This window comes from Pleurodeles waltl, chromosome 7 (assembly GCF_031143425.1).
Source record: "Pleurodeles waltl isolate 20211129_DDA chromosome 7, aPleWal1.hap1.20221129, whole genome shotgun sequence".
Taxonomy (NCBI): domain Eukaryota; kingdom Metazoa; phylum Chordata; class Amphibia; order Caudata; family Salamandridae; genus Pleurodeles; species Pleurodeles waltl.
The window spans coordinates 1,307,490,318-1,307,508,317 of NC_090446.1; the positions used below are offsets into that span (position 1 = coordinate 1,307,490,318).

The 18,000-nt window shown below is 45.5% G+C and overlaps 1 protein-coding gene across 1 annotated transcript in view; it reads left to right on the plus strand.

Moving 5' to 3' along the window:
- The first annotated feature begins 9,272 nt into the window (after positions 1-9,272).
- The window catches only part of IL11 (interleukin 11), a 31,492-nt gene continuing 22,764 nt past the window's right edge, over positions 9,273-18,000 (plus strand). Inside the window, exon 1 of the mRNA XM_069200624.1 lies at positions 9,273-9,651. Within this exon, the coding sequence (XP_069056725.1) occupies positions 9,645-9,651 (7 nt within the window). The 5' untranslated portion in view covers positions 9,273-9,644. The remainder of the gene's footprint in view (positions 9,652-18,000) is intronic.

Sequence of the window (18,000 nt, forward strand, 5' to 3'; positions counted from 1 at the left end):
TTCAAAATATAAACATATATGTGTGTGTGTACATTTATATATACACATGTATGTATATATTTAAAATATATATCTATTATATATATATATATATATATGCATTATATATATATGTATATATATGGCATATATATATATATACATATATATATATATATATATCTATACATATATATGTATAGATATATATATATATGTGCATATATATATATGTTTCTTCCAAAAGTAATTTGCAGCTCTCCAAAAGACTTTGTATCAATATTTATTCTTCTTCAGAACAACCATCCTCATCACCAATATATATATTCACTTAAAAAACCAAAGGATGTAGGGACGTTATGGTTAGGCTCACATTTTAAATGTTCCAAACTATAAAATTTTACCAGTTATAGTTAAAGTTATCTCAAGTAACTATAACTTGAGCCCTAAGGTAATTATAACTTGCGCCCCCACCATACACGGTTATCTGATCAGTAATTTTACTGCAGATGTTACAATGTCATTATCAATTATGTTATCAAAGATGTCATGAGTGCTGTAATTTGTGGGGTAAAATAGTAGTGCATGGTAAGGGCGTGAGTGATAGTTACTTGAGATAACTCGAACTATAACTTGTGAATTTCTATGTTTTTTTAAATTCTATCTCCTATCTATAACATCCATGAAATCTTTGTTTTTTTCAGTGAATTTCTATGTATTTTTAACGTAAAGTAATTTTCATTACTATACATTAATCCAATGACTGCCAGGCAAGGCCTTCCGCCAGACCCTGCAGCCAACCCCCTAACCACCCAACCCCACGCTGTGCAGGGCCATTTAGCCATGTGCTGCAGGAGTTGGCCACCGCCTGTCTCTGGGTGTGAGAATAGGTGTGAGAGTGTGTATCTGGAGGACAGAGTGGCTGTGAGAGTGACTGTCTGGGTGTGAGTGTATCAGTGTCTTAGTGGGTGTGTCAGTTTCTGTGTGGGTCTGTGAGTGTGTATGTTAGGATTTCAGTGGGTCTTTGTGTGGGTGTGTGAGAGTCTGAGTGGTTCTGTGAGTGTGTGTCTGAATGGGTTTGTAAGTGGGAGCATGAGGGTCTGAGTGGGGCTGTGACTGGGTGCACAAGGGCCTTAGTGGGTCTGTGAGTGGGTGTGTGAGTGTCTGAGTGGGTATGTGAGGGAGTGCGTAAGGGTCTGAGTGGGTGAGTGAGTGGGTGAAAGAGACGGAAAAAGAGAAATTCTGAGAGAGAGAGAAAGAGAGTGACAGGGAGAGACATAGAGTTTTTTAGACTTTGGTGAATTATATACTTAGAATGAGATATTTCTGGACAGAGAGACCATAGCAATGACTTTCTCTTCCTCTCTCTCTCTTCCATCCTGCTATGGGATGGAAGAGAGAGAGAGACAGGACAGCGGGGGAGCCTGAAGGCCCCCACAGTCCTACTCAGCTCCCTACGTCCTGTGGGAGCTGGCACTGCTTTAAGTAGCAGCTCCCTGCATGTGGAAGCAATGTTTTCATCTTTCTTCCCCCCACGTATATTTGTATGCAGGGAAGACAGATGAAAACTCTGCTTTCTGTAAGGGAGAGCTGTTTGACAGCTCTCTCTTGCAGAAAGCGGAGTTTATTTGCTTTTGCTTGGTGGGAACTGACTATTCCCACCAAGCAAAATCGACCGTTCCCACCAAGCAAAAGCAAACAGCTAGTGCTTGAAATGGAAAAACAGAAGTGCAAGAACTCTGTACCATAGTACCTGCTTATTTCTGAGAAGCTCCGGTACTCTCCAATTGAAAGTATTACGTTTTTCTTGAGAAGTGCAGGTACTCTCCCTCTAAAAATAAAAAAGTGCTGGTACTCCATACCGGTCAGTACCGGCCCATTTAAAGCACTGGTACCGGGGTGGGCACCCCAGGACATAGTAAGAGTCGGCCCTAGGGTTGGCAAACCCCAGGGCCATCTATGGCTCCTTCAAGGTTTGTTCTAAAGGCTTCTCCTTCTTAAGCCTTTGTGAAAAAGGCTGATTCCCCACATTAACTATTGACCTTGGTCACTGAAATTAAATTTCCCCTTTGCAGTGGGTCCCATCCCTGCAGTGGTTCGCTCACTGCACAAGGTTTCTTTGATGCACGGAGCTGTCTCGCAGCACCGCACGTCCTCAATCCTCTGGCATCTTTCACTTCTCCACTGGACTCTCCCCATGCAGTGAGCTCCCTGGCTGCACCTGGATCCTTCACTGTACAGGGAATCATGAAAAGACTAGAATCCGCTAGTGCACTGGGCTCCATGTTGCGCTGAGCTCCATTATTGTACTGTGCTCACTCACAGCACTGGAGTCGCTCACTGCACTGGACTCCCTCATTGCACCAGCATATCTCACTGTGCTGCTAACTCTTAGGCCCATATTTGTACTTTTGTGTGTTTCATTTGCATAATTTTTTTACGCAAAAGAAGCTCAAACTTACAGAATAAAGGGCCAGATGTATCAAATGATTTTGCACTCGCAAACTGCGAAATCGTCCGTTTGCGAGTGCAAAATCGTGGTCTGCAATGCATCAAAGGCATTCGCAGACCACAAAATGAAAATCGCAAAAATTGCGATTTTCTGCGTTGCGACCTGGATTTTGCGAATCGCAATTTGCGATTCGCAAAATCCAGGTCGCAAGGCAATTCTGCAAAAAATCGCAAATTGCGATTTTTCGCAGAATGGTATTTTGCACATGCAAAATACCATTGTCTACAAACAGGTGGTAACCTGGTGCAAAATTTAAAAATGCAGTAAAACTGCATTTTTAAATTTAACATGTACAGCACACATGCCCTTTTGGCATGTGTGTACTTTACATGGTAAAAATAAATAAATGGGGGTGCACCCTGGCCTTTTGCATTTCCCAAATTGCGATTTCTGTTTCAGAAATTGCAATTTAGGAAATGCAAAAAATTCGCAGCTATGGGCCAACAGGCCCATAGCTGCGAATGGGGCCAGTATCGCAATTTGCGATTCGGTAATTGCATTTGCGATTTTTAAGAAATCGCAATTACCGAATCGCAAATGTGATACATGGGGCCAGATGTAGCAAAACTCCAAATTGCGACTTGCAATTTGCGAGTCCCTGCGACTCGCAAATTGCAAGTCGCAATTTGGAATGCAGAAAGGTGTCTCAGACACCTTCTGCGACTCGCTATGGGGTCGCAAAGACCCACCTCATTAACATTAATGAGGTGGGTCGCAATTTGCGACCCCATAGCGAGTCTGGGCACTCACGGGGATGGTGGCCTGCTGGAGACAGCAGACCACCATGTCCGTGACTGCTTTTAAATAAAGCAGTTTTTTTTTTTCAAAGTGCTGCCCGTTTTCCTTAAAGGAAAACGAGCTGCACTTTGAAAAAAATCCGAAACCTTTAGTTTCGGATTTTTTCAGGGCAGGTAGTGGTCCATTGGACCACTGCCTGCCCTGAAAAAACATTTTCAATTCCAGTCACAAAGGGGAAGGGGTCCCATGGGGACCCCTTCCGGTTTGCGACTGGGTTACCATCCACTTCAAGTGGATGGTAACTGCGATTCCATTTGCGACCGCTTTCGCGGTCGCAAATGGAATTGCATAGCATTGCGAGTCGCAATTAGGAAGGGAACACCCCTTCCTATTTGCGAGTCAGAAATGCATTTTGCGAGTCGGATCCGACTCGCAAAATGCATTTCTGCATACCGGAGAGGCTTTTGCGCCTCGCAAACTACGTTTTTCGCTCTTTGCGAGGCGCAAAACCCTTTCTACATCTGGCCCATGGCCCTTTGCGATACGGTAATTGCGATTTCTTAAAAATCGCAATTACCGAATCGCAATGGGCCAGATTCATACATCTGGCCCACAGGCCCGTATTTATACTTTTGCAGCGCCGTATTTTCGTCATTTTTTGGCGCAAATTTACAAAATACAATTATATTTTGTATGTTTGCACCAAAAAATGACGCAAATGAGGCGCTAAGAAAGTATGAATATGAGCCCTAATTGTATTTTGTAAGTTTGCGCCGCTTTTGCGTCAAAAAATTACGCAAAAGCGGCGCAAAAAAGTATAAATATGGGCCTTACTTCTCTTGCCACACTCTTGCCATTGACCTCCCTGATATCACTGTGACCCTTCACTTGTACTGGGTATTCTGCATGCACGCGGACCACTGGCTGCACTGGTATGACGTTGTCTGTGCTCTGTTTCTGCATTATGGTGTCTCACGTAACTAGGCTCCCGCGCTACCGCTGCTTCCCTCACTGCAATGGACTCTGGGCTGGATTGAACTCCCTCGGCAGGTTCCCTCGCTGCACTGACTTTCTCGCTGCACTGGATGAACCCCTTCGGTGCTCTGGGCTTCCATCCTGCACTGGGTTTCATCACTTCACTGAACTCCCGCCCTGCATTCACTCACTGCCTTTGGCTCCCCCGCTAGACTAAGGACCCTCACTGCACTATCAAACCTCACTGTATCAGGAGGCTCCATAAATGCACTGCACCCTCACTGGTCACCCTCGCTGACTGATCTTTTTCCAGGGAGCTCCCTCGCTGCATGCTCGAATTCCTGCGCTGGACCCCCTCGCTGCGCTGTGATTACTAGCTTGGGTGGGCTGCCTCGCTGCTCCGGGCTCCTGGCCGCACCGGAGCGCTCACTGCATTAGGCCATGCCCCAGCGGCGAACTCAGAAGCATTGCGTAGGTTTAAGTGAAAACATAGGCGCCCCCTCCTCCTCCCCAGGTGTGGCTGGCTATGGTAAGAGTGACTGGATTGCATGTTTCCCTTCCACTCTGCAACGGCCGGCGTGAAGTTTTCAGGGTGGTCTGTAACTTGCTGCTGTGACAAATTGGTCTACCTCTGGAAAGGGCAGTTTGTGCAACATGGCTCTGAGTTAGTCGCTCCTGCCTCACAGATCTCACAGGCAGCGCCAGTGGCTCGCGAGAGGTGCTCTGCTGCCCCCTGATGATGCTGTCTGGTCCCTGCACGTCAGGCTGACATCCGATGCATGCTCGTTTTGCTAAATCATTCCCATTGTCACTCTTTATTTAATCAGGCTTAATTTGTTATTTTACATTTACCTTTGCTTCATCCGTTCACATTAGTTGGCTTTCTCGGTTACTTTATTTTCGTTATCTGGCTTTTTCTTTCCCTTCCTTTCTTTCGTCCCTCAATCAATCAACCTTTATCCCACGATTCATCGCCTCTTCTCTCTGTCCCTTGCTTCTTTCCTTCACTGTCTCACTCAGTCTTCCTTTCGTACTGCCTCCCTATCATCGCTTATATTTTCTTCTCTTCTTTCTGGCCACGTCTTCTCTCTTCTACTCCTTCCTCCCTTCCGTACTCGTTTCTTCATTCTTTTCTCGTGTCTTTCCTTCCTAGATCGCTCTTTCCTTTCTTCTCTGCTTCCTCTTTACATTCTTTCCTTCTTTTGTCCGATTCTTCCACCATCACTCGCTCTTTTCCGTTTCCTTTTGCTTCCCTTTTCCCTTTTCATTTCCTTTTCCATTTCCCTTACCCATCTTTCCTTCCCCCCTTACTCCACCCTTCTTTCCCCACTACTTCTTTCTTTCATTCATTAGGCTAGTCCCTTCTTCATCTCATGCCTCCACGTCATTCCTTACTTGCCTGACGTCATACCTACCATACACCCTTTCTCCACTTCATTCCTTTCCGTATTCTCTCCCTACCTCCCCGTTTTCCAAGCATCCTAAACCGTCTGCCCTTCCTCCGCCCCTTCTAGCGCCTTGCAGGTCAAGGCCAGATATGTGACTACATTAGTGCTTAATTAGTAAATAAAAACGTGCCGGTGCTCTAAGCTGTCCTCTGAAACACGCGGCTGCTGCAGTTAAATGTGCGAAAACGGACTACTGAGGCAGCGTAATCCTGAACCTGTCTGGGGCCTCTTCACCATTTAAAGCCACTCCCCGCCCCTTCATCTCACTCTTGCAGCTTTCTGATTTCTTCCTCTGTGACGCCTTTTCGTTTTTCTCTTCCTCTGCCTTTCCCATATATGTCTTTTGCTCGCAGTAAATGCTTGAGGGAGCAAAATAAGTTCCGGCCCTCAAAAATAAGCGCCAGTGCCCCCCATCGGAAACCACCGGCTCAAATAAAGCACTGGACTGTCTTCGCCCTGGCTCCGCCAGCGGTTCAGTGGTGCCCCCATCAGGTCATCACTCTGTTCCTGTTCCATGTCAACTTTTCGACCACTCCGTTTACAAGGTAAATGGATAGTACGAACAAAGCTCTACTTACAAAATGAGCGCAGGCCTTTTCCTCCCCTGTCTGCAAACAGTGACATTGCAGGGGGTCACTGTGTAAAATGCCAGCGGCACTCAAGGTCTTCTAACTCCACTAACATTGATGTTTCAGGAAAATGTGCTATTGAAGCTTCACGCATTTTTTATTGTAACTATTGGCTGCATAACCAATGCCACCACTGAAAAATACCAATAGGGACCCATGACACCTATAGAAGTATGGTATGCGCCAAGTGGATGTCCCGGAGTCCTCCCACTGAAAGTGCCACTGCCCCGCTAAGCCTCTCATTGTGAGGGGCCCTGGAAATGGGCCGGATTTTCCTCACCTCGGGAGTTGCCATCACAGAGGGGGCCCTGATAATTCCAGAGTTGGAGAAAACAGCCCAATATGAGTTGAACCCCAATGGCCCTCAAAAAATGAGGATTTAGCAGGACTATCGGTATTTCCGGGCATAATTATTTTTTGGGGAAATTGACTTTTTCACTCTGAGTTTTCTACTCCTTGCAGCAGCTGAAAAGTATGGGAAAAGTTTTTTTTAAAAACCTCGAAATTCAGACAGCACTGATAAGTACTGTTCAGAATAAGGAGAGTCTAAGATAGAGCAACCTTGCTGACAGCAGTCCTGCTGAGAAGCGCTGGTCTTACCCATGCTAAAAATGCTATATTATTCCACTAAAAGGATGGGAGCCCTGCTGAGATGTACCTATATCACTGATTAAAAGTATAGCAGCCATGAGAAGAAGTACCAGTGCCCCCATTAAAAGAGTATCAGCCCGAGAGGTATTGGTATCATCCCATTAAAAGCAGAACAGTTTTGCTGAAAAGTGTCAGTATCACCCCATTTAAAGTTCATCATTTCTGCTGCGAGGTGTTCCTATGTCCCCATTAAAAGTATGGCAGCCCTGCTGAGACGAGCCTATATCATTCATTCAAAGTACAGCAGCTGTGGTGAGAAGTACCCGCAGAATCCCATTAAAAGCAGAGCAGTAGAACAACCCCGTCAGAGAAGCACCAGTGTCACCCCATTAAAAGTATATCAGCTCTGCTGAGAGGTATTCTTACCACCCCATTAAAAGTAGAGGAGCTCAGCTGAAAGTATTAGCATCACCCCATTAAAAAGGGTGCATTGGTTCCGCGGACTCGTGTAAAATACCTGCTCTGCTGAACAGTACCACTATAAGGAGATTAAATCGTAACAGGTGTGCACGAGAGGTGTTGGCATCACCGCATTAAAAGTAAAGCATCCTTGCTGAGAATTATGAGTATCACATCATTAAAAGTGTATTAGTTCTGCTGAGAGGTATTCTTATCTCCCCACTGAAAGTTTGGCAGCCCTGCTGAGATGCACCTTTAGAACAGATTAAAAGTATACTGTGGTGAGAAGGGCCTGCGTAATCCCATTAAAAGGATAAAAGTATAACAACCCTGTCTGAGAAGCAAGTGTATCGCCCCATTACAAGCTCTGCTGAGAGGTATTCCTATCACCCCATGAAAAGTAGAGCAGCTCAGCTGAAAAGTGTTAGTATCGCCCCATGAAAAAGTGCCCTCGTTCTGCTGAAAGCTATTGGTATCACCCTTTTAAAATACCTGCTCTGCTGAACAGCGTCAGTATAATGCCATGAAGGTACAGCAGGTCTGCACAAGAGGTGTTGGGTAAACCCCATTAAAATTAGAGCAGCCCTGCTGAGGTGTACTGTGATCACAATTAATGCTATTCTGTTCTTGCTGAGGTGTACCAATATTACCCCTCTAGAAGTATAGCAGCAATACTGAGAAGTACCAGCTAAGAACACCGCAGCATTGCACAAGGGTGCATGTAATGCACTGCAGTTCAGCTGAGAAGTACTGGCACAATCCCATTAAAAGGCCTGCTCGAAAGTACTGGTACTATAGACGCCCGTCTGAGAAGTGCGGCCACTGTGCCACGGGATGCATCACTGACCTGTTGGAGATTACCGATGACATTCCATTGTGTGGGGAAAGTGTCAGTATCCACAGGCTCCATACAAAGTCTTCCTGTCAGTAGATCTGTGTTACACACAACCTGTGTGCTATTGTCGTGTGCAAGAGGCCCACACACCAGGGACACGTAGGAGAGGTCAGGATTGGAGAAGGCTGTTGAGGGGTGCACACCGCATTCTGTGCGCTTCATAGCAGCCATACTCCCAAGGAGGAGCCATACATTGGACCTAGGTGGGTGCACATGCCATGCTTGATGCATCACGCATCTGCGATGTCATGTGGGCTGATCTGTCTTGAATCAACCCAAGTGGGTGCCTCTGAGAGGTCCGCACGGCTCTAGGAGTATCGATCCCATGTTATGTAATGTGACTTGATATTTGTATAGCTCAGCATTCGCCAATGTCATGGCTTCTTAGCGCTTTCTGCAGGTTTAGATTAATATTCCTCCCAACGGAGGGTCTCCAAGTGGGAGAGTGGTTTGTGAGACTCCCAGCCTCGTCTCCATTTTCGAAACGTGTCATTTCCCCTGTAGGCAGGTCCGGCCCCTGGCACCTGCCGCCCTGCCCAACCCATTTTATCTTCTCTCTCCTTCACCTTCAACTTCGCCAAAACAGAAATACACAGACATGAAAAGAAAACAAAACAAAACAAAAAACACAAGCAGACACAATTTTGCTCATCAAGGGAAAGGGATAACCTTTTAACGAAGAAAAGAAGTAAAAAAAAAATCAGACATCGGCCCCTTCAGAAGTGGTGATGGGGGCTGAGTGCGATAGGGGTCGGCGGGTGTCCACTCTGACCTCATTCCCTGCTCTCCCCTCCCCCACCTCTCAGGTTTAAAGGGCGAGCAGAAAGACTTTGACAAGCAAGGGAAATTGCAATAGAATGTGTCACAGTGTTTAGTGTGGCCGCCCACTTTCAAGCAAACTAAGTTTAAAGGAGTCTTTGGGCATGGAGAGATTTTTTTTTTTTTTCTCAATGGAAATATGTGAGTCAAGATGTGTCATCTTTAGAAAAAAACACACACACACATACACACCAAGAGAACTTGCTTCCCTTCGCCACTTGTATATAAAGCCCCAATATGAGGTGGTGTGAGTTCACATGCACACACTCCCTGGCGAGCACACACTGTTTTGGCACTGGTGCCAGAGGGGTCCAGGCTTTTTTCGTTTTTTGGGGGGGACACTTTTTTTCTACCTCAGACCTTAATTCCACTTGAGAAAGAGCACAGGTGGAGCCTACTTGAAGAGGCGGAAAAGTTGAAGAAAGAGCTACTGACACAGACCAACATACCTCGTGCCCCCCTCGACTGACCAAGATTCCTTGCCACCACAAGTCGGGTGCAAAAGCCAAACAAGCTGACAGGCGGCAAACAGAAAAGAACAGGGGAGCAAAGCCTGCAAAGAAGGATCACATCTTACAATTAAAGCATTCCAGGAAAATATGAAAAGTAAGTCTTACTTTTTTCACTTTTTTTTTAGAAACGTTGCTTTTTTCAAGAAATATTGCTCTTTTATGCAAGCATACTATTTTTCATTGTATGCCTACATTTTTCTTTCTTGGGTTGTTATTCCTACAGCTTTGTGCCTGTGTCTATAATTGAGGGGCAAGTGGGGTGTCTGCCACCGATTCTCGGGGGTGATGGGCATTCGTGTTCTGCCCAGGTCTGGGGGACGGGCTGCATGTGTCTTGCAATGGATGGGTTGAAGTTCTCTCTGACTGGGACAGTTCCTGTAAGGATGGCATTGCACATGGTATCCTGCGCAGCAAATGCTGGCACTCACAGGGCAAGGGTAGCTGTCACTCAGAAGTCCTGCAAAGCTCCTGGTCCCCAAGAGGGCGCAGGAGTGAGACTTCAGGGGTCTGGACCAACAGGGACAAAACTATTTTAAGTGCAGTGGGTCCGTCGAGTCTGAGCAAGTGAGTGACATGCCAGTCCAAGGTGTGAGCATCACGCCCAATGAGTGACACTCGCGGCAGGTGATGTACTCACGGCAGTCCCCAAACCTTTCCACAGAGGGCAGCGGTGGGGAGCGACAGTGCTGCACGGAGCTCCAAGAAAACCAAACAAACGTATTTGGCAGTTTAGAGCAAACGCTGTGTGCCAAAACAAACTCCCCAAGGATGGGAGGTGAAGCCCGAAGCGGGGCTTGTTAGTATCAGGTTGTACTCTCGGCAAGCTGCACACACAATAGTTGTGTTTGGAAGGGGGCGTGCCTGTGTGCATGCACGTGAAACTCCATTTGACGGATCTTGTAAAATGAATGGATACTTAGGAATTGCTCATAAAACCTCTTATACCACAGATCATAAAAGTTAAATGTTTTTGGTTGAGGGCCCCTCAAAGAGGCGAACTGTTCAGATAACAGATTTATAGAAGTGGAACGTAATTCCATCTCGTAAATAACAAGATTTCTTTGCATGCAGCACGGGTATTGTAGATTACGTTTCAGACAGTGTAACATTAGGCGCGAATGTGTCTTGACAGATACGGCAACTGACGCGCTTGGAGCTAGCGATGTGCCCAGGATCACACAATTTGGTCAAATGGGGAATACGTGGTTAAACCAAGGGCTCTTGTTGCACAGCAGCCCATTCCGTGTACCGCACCGGTAGCTTGCCAAAGGGCACTATTGAAATAGAAGCCCGTGAAAGGAGACAGCTCATATACCAGAAGTTTATAGAGGCAGAATATTCTGTTGCAAGCATGGGAAAATACGTGTTGTTCTGTCAGCTCTTGTAAAGGGCACTGCTGTTCTAACAAGGCTCCAGGGAGGTTTGTTCACACAGGAGGCTTAGAAAGAAAGCATTTTTCTGACAGCAGCCAGCAGCCAAGCAGTGGTCTCTTAAATGGTGCGAGGGGAATACAGTTATAAGCAAGACTGTAAGAGGATCTGTATTTACACGGGGAGGTCTTCCGAGGGAGAATGTCCTGTAGTAAAACCTTCCTCAAGTGGAATCTTCTGTTAGGACCTCGAGAAGACAAATTATCCAATTATCTTACAAGACGTTCCATCCTTGGAATACTCTTTTAACAAGACCTTACAGAAGGGGATTGCTGTAATGGCCCTGAAAGGGTGTGATGCTTCAGAACAGCAATGTTCTGTGAACAAGAGCCTAGAACCTGAATGTTCTGATAACAAGCGCTCTCCAGGCATACATGCTTGGATTATATCAGCCATATAATATAACTGTACAGACAACAAGAGATCTCAACAGGGCAGTGATCTGATCGTTAAATCTCTTAGAATGGAATCGTTCTCATAATAAGAGATCTTAAAAGTGAAATAGTCTGATAATATCTGGGATAAAGTTCCACTGCTGTACATTATACAGATTTTGCAAGCCAGAGAGGAGTTCTATGACCATGTAGAGGAACAAGGCCAAAGGTTAAATTATGTCATGGAACCCTGATGTGATTTGTAATATCCCTATAATGTACGACAGGGTGCACTTTATTCCTTATAATACATGGTCACACCATTGTGTTATGCACAAACCACTTAAATCCTTGGTGTGGCGCTCTTCATATGAAAGAGATAGGATGTTTGCAGACATGAAAAAGTAGAATCTGTAGTACAAAATTAAACACCAGGATAGTAAAAAAGAAAAAGCTGTAGATCAGCATTTATAGTAACATGCACACAGATTCTTTCTCTCCTATAATTACACAAGGCATGGACAAAATAGACATGTTGTAAAAAATATTGCCTTTTTGCTGATCACTGGTTATCTAGAAAAACAGAGTAGAAAGAAAAACCACGTTTTTTCTTGCTATTTAAACTATGGTCCATGTCCTGCTTTCCCCTTGCCTGCTGGCTCTTACAGTAGGCATTCTGATGCCAGAACTCAACTTTAATAGGTTATTATAGTTCAGCAGCTAGGCCATTTCTTTATTACAGGTGACTACAAACATCACAAATTGCTTGTAATATGCAAATTAGAACCAGGATTTTATACATGCTTACTCTATGAGTTCCTAGAATGGAAATGTAGCTAATAAATGCTCTCAGAATGGAAATATTCTGATCATTAAAATCATTCCATTGGGCAAGTTCTGCTACCTTGACTTTTTAGAATGGAAATGTTCTGATCATTAGCACTTTTGGAATTGATGTGCTTTTCTAATGATAACCAATGGAATATTAATGTGTTGGTAATAAGGGCTCCAGAAGAAGCAATAGGTGTTTAAAATATCTTAGAAACAATTGTACAAGGGTCTATAAGATGTTCAACGCTGCTCTAGCAAACACCCCAGAAGCAGAATGTTCGGTCTCGGGTTCATAGAAAATGAATCTACCATTGACAAAATCTTTTAGAGGATGGGAACTCTTCCAAAAATGCTGTTCTAGTCAATGGAGCCCATGGGTGGGTAGGGCTTTCAAGCTCTTCCTACATGGTAAATGTAGACAGGACTGTTTCATAAGAAGGGTTGTTTGGAAAGGAAAGTGTCCTCATAACCTCATAATAGAGCTCATAAAAGAGGACTGTTCTTGAAAGAGCTGCTTATGGAAGAAGATGTATCTGTGGTGAGTGCTCACCAAAGGAGAACTGTTCTTAATCAAGGAAGACATAGAAGTCGACTGTTCTTAAAGCACATTTCTGAAAAGGCCATGCTCACAGCCAGAGCCGTCTTCAAGGGTGCAGTGTTCAGGCAGTGAACTAGCCTAAGTGGAAATGGCTTCTAAATACAGGCTTTAAAGAATGATGTATTTCTATTTGCAGGTCTGTATTTATTTATCTGCACCCTGGTAACACTTCGACAAGAAATGCAGTGTGCTGTGCATAAAACCTGATTGGTTGTTAGCTTAAAAAGGGGACGGAGACAGTCAACCAATCAATCAAACATTTATAGAGCACGGCAAATCACCCGTGAGGGTCTTGAGGTGCTGGAGCTGTTGCATGGAGATATGATCATTCATCCATCCAGGTCTTTAGTTCTCTTCTGAATCACTGGAGTGACGATGTAGTCCTGAGGTGCAGGGGGAGGTTGTTCGAAGCCTTGGCTTCCAGGTGCGAGAAGGAGCGTCCTCCGCTGTTCACTGAGCTAGTGGTGTGTACTGGTCACACTTCAATAACATACATATCTCTGTGATATATTGTCGGCCTGGTGATGATATGCAAATACATGGAGCCAAAGGCACGTGCATAATCATCCTGAAGAAGTTAATTAAAATTTACTACATCCACGTGCACATAGAATGGCACCAAAAAGACATATAGAGGGTTACAATGCCTTAAATCATATCCACCACCTGAAGCCAGGCAATGGACAACCATACACCCCAACAGGAAGAAACAAACAACAAACCCCTATGTCTCACACACACACACACGCGTGATGTTTCATCTGGATGTTGTGTTACTGGATATTTATACAGTGCAGCACCTGCCAGTAACTTGGCTTCTTGGCGCTTTGTGCACACATCGGCTTAAGGCATGACTCATCCGGAAGTAGTCCTCCAGTGAGGGATTTTGTCTGAACTATAGGACTACCTATGTGATCTGTGGCTGAACAATGCACTAGTCCATCCAAACTTTGACGACTATCCACTTGAGAGCACACAATGGTAGTAAGAAGTGCTACACAAATGCGCATAATGCATTATGCATGTGCAGTGCCTAAAAATCGTAAACCTAGCCACACAGGAAGAGCGCTGTACCATAGGGAGACAGTACCTGGAGGCGCAGATAGCACAGAGAGAAGAGGTGCAGTGGGGAAGAGGACGGCTAGTATGGCACAAGTGGGTAAGAAGAGATAGTGCCTTGAGCCGAGGTCCCGTGGCCGGTGGTGGTTTCACAGGGTGCCTCGGAGGGAAAGCTGGAGCCGAGGGAGGCCTGTGGTGTCGCTGCCACTGGCCTGCAGCCGGCCTGGTCTTCTTCGCCCGCCAGCAGTTTGTGTGGTTCACATGCTAGGTTTCCCGAACAAGACCTCTTTATAAATGGAGTCCTCTCAAAACAGATGTTCTCAGGAGCGGCTGCTTTATAACAGAAAGTTGTAGAAAGTGTGAGGTTTTTATAGCGGGTTTAGCGCGGGATTGTTCTTCTAGCAGCAGCCCATAGAGCGCCAATGTTCTTATAAGGAAGGTTCGCACGAGGTCAGCCTCTTATAACAGGGGCTCTTGTTACGTGCAATATGTTTTATAGCTGATGGGGTTAATAAACTCCCGTTTCTCTAATCCCAGGAGGGTTTTATAACACTGCACTTATTCTCCTGAGTCTGTAACTTTCGATGGTTCTTGCAACCCAGACAAGCACCTTGGGGCAGCGCCTTCGACGCACTTTTTGTCCCCCTTCCCTTGCCAGTCTACTGCTGAAGAGAGTGAGGCATTGTTAAAATATTATCCATCTGTACTGTGCACACCACAGCCAGAGCAGCGCTTAAATATTACATTTTATTTGTAACAACGAACTGGTGGGCCAGACCTGTTGAGCTTCACAATTCTGAACTGTGGGGCATGCAGAAACCTCCACAGCAGGCACCCTCCCACTGGGTTATTTTACTGCCAGTGTAGGTGCTTAACTCACTGAGCTACCTTCCAGGGATTGGTAATGCTGTCTGCAGATTGCACGTGCATCTTTACAACGACCACGCAGTCTGTTGAACTGACTGCCTTACAACTAACTATAGATGCCTGAAGCAGGTATGCAACCCACTGAGCTATCTTTCTGGAATTGGGACGTGTGGTGCGAAGACTGCATACACATCTCTCCCATGGATACTCAACACACTGATTTGCAGTACTGGGACTGAGCAAAGATTACATACCGATGGCTGATGTATGCGTGCAACCCAACGTGATACCTTTCTGGTACTGGTACCCATGACCTACAGATTACATTCACATTCTTTCAGTAGACAGCAGACACACTGAGAACTTTTACTAAAACTGAAATATATGGCCTTCAGTGTACGTACTCATATCTGCAGTAGGTGCATCACCCACCTTGCTGCCATTATAACCTTTAACCTTCCCATTACAACTCTCACCTGCCAGGTCAAGCTCCTTCAGGGGTCTTTGCAGAGCCCCTTGACTGCCATATACATGGCCTGACTTGTCCTTTAGCCATCTTTACGCCCCTCCAGACTGCCCCTATGTTAATAGTCTGGGAAGAGTTTGAAAAGCTATGGCCTGTCTGAAGTCTCTCTTCCTGACTAGACCCAGTGGGCGGCAACCTCTGTAATTTCCTCTCTCTCTAGTGGTTGTAGGAGACTCTGAGACTTTGTCATTGTGGTTTCTCAAGGGTAAAAGTTTCCCATACTGTAAGGCATTTATTTTTGTTATGATGGTCATGATGGAATTTGGCTGTTGTGGAAAAGAGGGAACCACTTCAGATTGTCTGCGTCTCTGCCTCGCTCAGCTCTCTACCCGCCCTCTTGCTGCATCTCCTTCTCTTACCTCACTTCTGGCTCGAGAGAAAATAAGTGCTGTCTGTTTCCCATGTCTTGTATAACTCCAGCTCTGACATCTTCTCTCGTTCCTTGTCTCCCTTTCTCCCAGTATCTTACTCCACCCTCCACTCTCTCCCTCAACGTTCCCTTCTTCATCTGCCCCATTTCTCTTATTTCTCTAATTCTCTGCTTCCTAACCCCAGCAGTTATCTGCCCGGCCTGTCCCTGTAGGAGCTGGGTTGAGGGGCCTGTCACTGATTACCCTGAGCGAGTTGAGGGGCCTGCCACTGATTATACCCTGGAAGGTGAGGGGCCTGTCCATGAGTAGACCCTGGGAGGTGAGGGACTTGTCCATGTTTACACTCTGGGACGTGAGGGACCTGTGCCTGATTACACTCTGGGTAGTGTGGGTCGGTGCCTGAATTCAGTCAATTGAGTTGAAAAGAGTGTAATTGACTGCATTCTGGCAGAAGACCGAACTGCCCTGATAATATGCAGAGGTGAGATGTCTGACCCTCCTTACACTCTGGTGGGGGTGAGGGCCTGTCCCTGATTGATCTCTTTCTCTCACTATTTTCATGAAAAAAAAATCACATTCCTTCCTCTTTCTCTGTTGATCTCCATTATCTTTTCTGCGCTTTCACTGCCTGCCAAGTTGGTGAAATGTTGTCAAGGTAAATATTATGACACTGACAGTGTCTGATACTGTTGGTGCGTGATGGTATTATGGCTGGATCAGGTTTCATGTGTAGTCTGCCGCCGCCAGTGGTTAGCGTGTTCTGCAACTGCTGTTGCTGGGATTCAGCTGATGAGGAAGCTACTGCTCTCTCCTCCAAGTGATGCACGAACTTCTGGACTCGGAAAGTCGCAGCCAGGCCTCCGGTGGTGGGGCTAGGGTGATGCAAGGGTTCAGTGGAGGTACTTAGAGATAGACCTCGCTGTTGGGGGCCTCATCTAGAGAACTGAGTCTAATTCAGGGAACGCCGCCTGAAGTGGTGTGGTGCTGATCAGTGGCTCTCATGGAGAATATTGTGTTCAGTCCTGTGGGCTCATCCAGAATATTCGTCTAGGTCTAGAGTCCTCAGGGTGAGTACTGAATTCAGGTCTGATGTATCATCTAGAGTATTTCTCCAGATTTAGAGGCTTTGGTGTGAGTATTGTGTTCAGATATAGGGTTTCATCTGGATAAATCATCCAGTCCTCGAGTATTCATCAAGTTCTAAAAAAAAGCTGAGGATGAGTATTGTGTTCAGTTCTGGGTCCCTCGTCTGGAGCATTCATCTAGTCCTAGAATGACAGTAAGTGCTGAATTCATTTCTGGAGGCCTCAAATGCAGCATTATGTCTAGTTCTAGAGCCCCACTGGTGACTATTGTGTCAAGCTGTCATGGTCTCATCTGAAGTTGGGGGCCAGTTCTGGACACCTTATTTGAATTACTCTCAACTAGTTCAGGAGGCCTCATCAGGAATATTTTGTCTTGATCTGGAAGCCACATCTATGGTATTGTGGCCAAGGCTTGGTGTTTCATGGAGAATCACAAATCTGGAATGTTGTGTCTGGATCTGGAGTTAACATACACATTTTTGTGACCAGTACTAGGAGAATAATCTGAATACTGTGCCTGTGTCTGTAGGTGTCATCTGTTGTAGTGTGCCCACTTTTGTAGAGCTTTTTTTCAGAATTGTGTCAAGTTCTAGAGTTTACATCTGTAGTGCTGTGTCCTGATCCAGAGACTTCATTTTCAGCATCATGTGCAGTTCTAGTTTACATCTGCAGTGCTGTGTTCTTCTCCAGACACTTTGTTTTCAGCATTATGAGCAGTTCTAGAGCTTGCATCTGCAGTGCTGTGTCCTGGTTTGGAGACTTAGCTCCATATTTCAGCGCATCCACAGCGTCACAACAGCATTTGCGTCAGAGACAAGAAAATTGATGCATCAATGCTGATGCATCAGTTCTTGTAAATGAGGCCCTCAATTTTCAGCATTGTTTGCAGTTTTAAAGTTTACACCTTCAGTGCTGTGTCCTACTCCAGAGATTTTGTTTTCAGCATTATGCCCAGTTCTATAGAACGCAGATGTCTCCAGTAGGGCCCAGCCCCATGACCCACCAAACGTAAACTGACAAAGTCTAATTGTCTTTGGCATTGGAAGAATTTTATTTACAAATGGCACTCAATTAAAAACCACACAGATGCAGCATTAATTAAAATCATAAATTAAAAATCATACAATGTGAGTCAAAATTCAATCAGGTAATAAATGTTAATAACACCCATACAACCAAGGATCCTCCTGCGTCCCGAACTTCCGTTGGACCACACAGGTGAACCATATCTCACCTGTATCCATGTGGGGGGCGGTTCCCCACACCTCACGTCCCTTGTTCTCGTGGTCTGAGTTCCTCCCC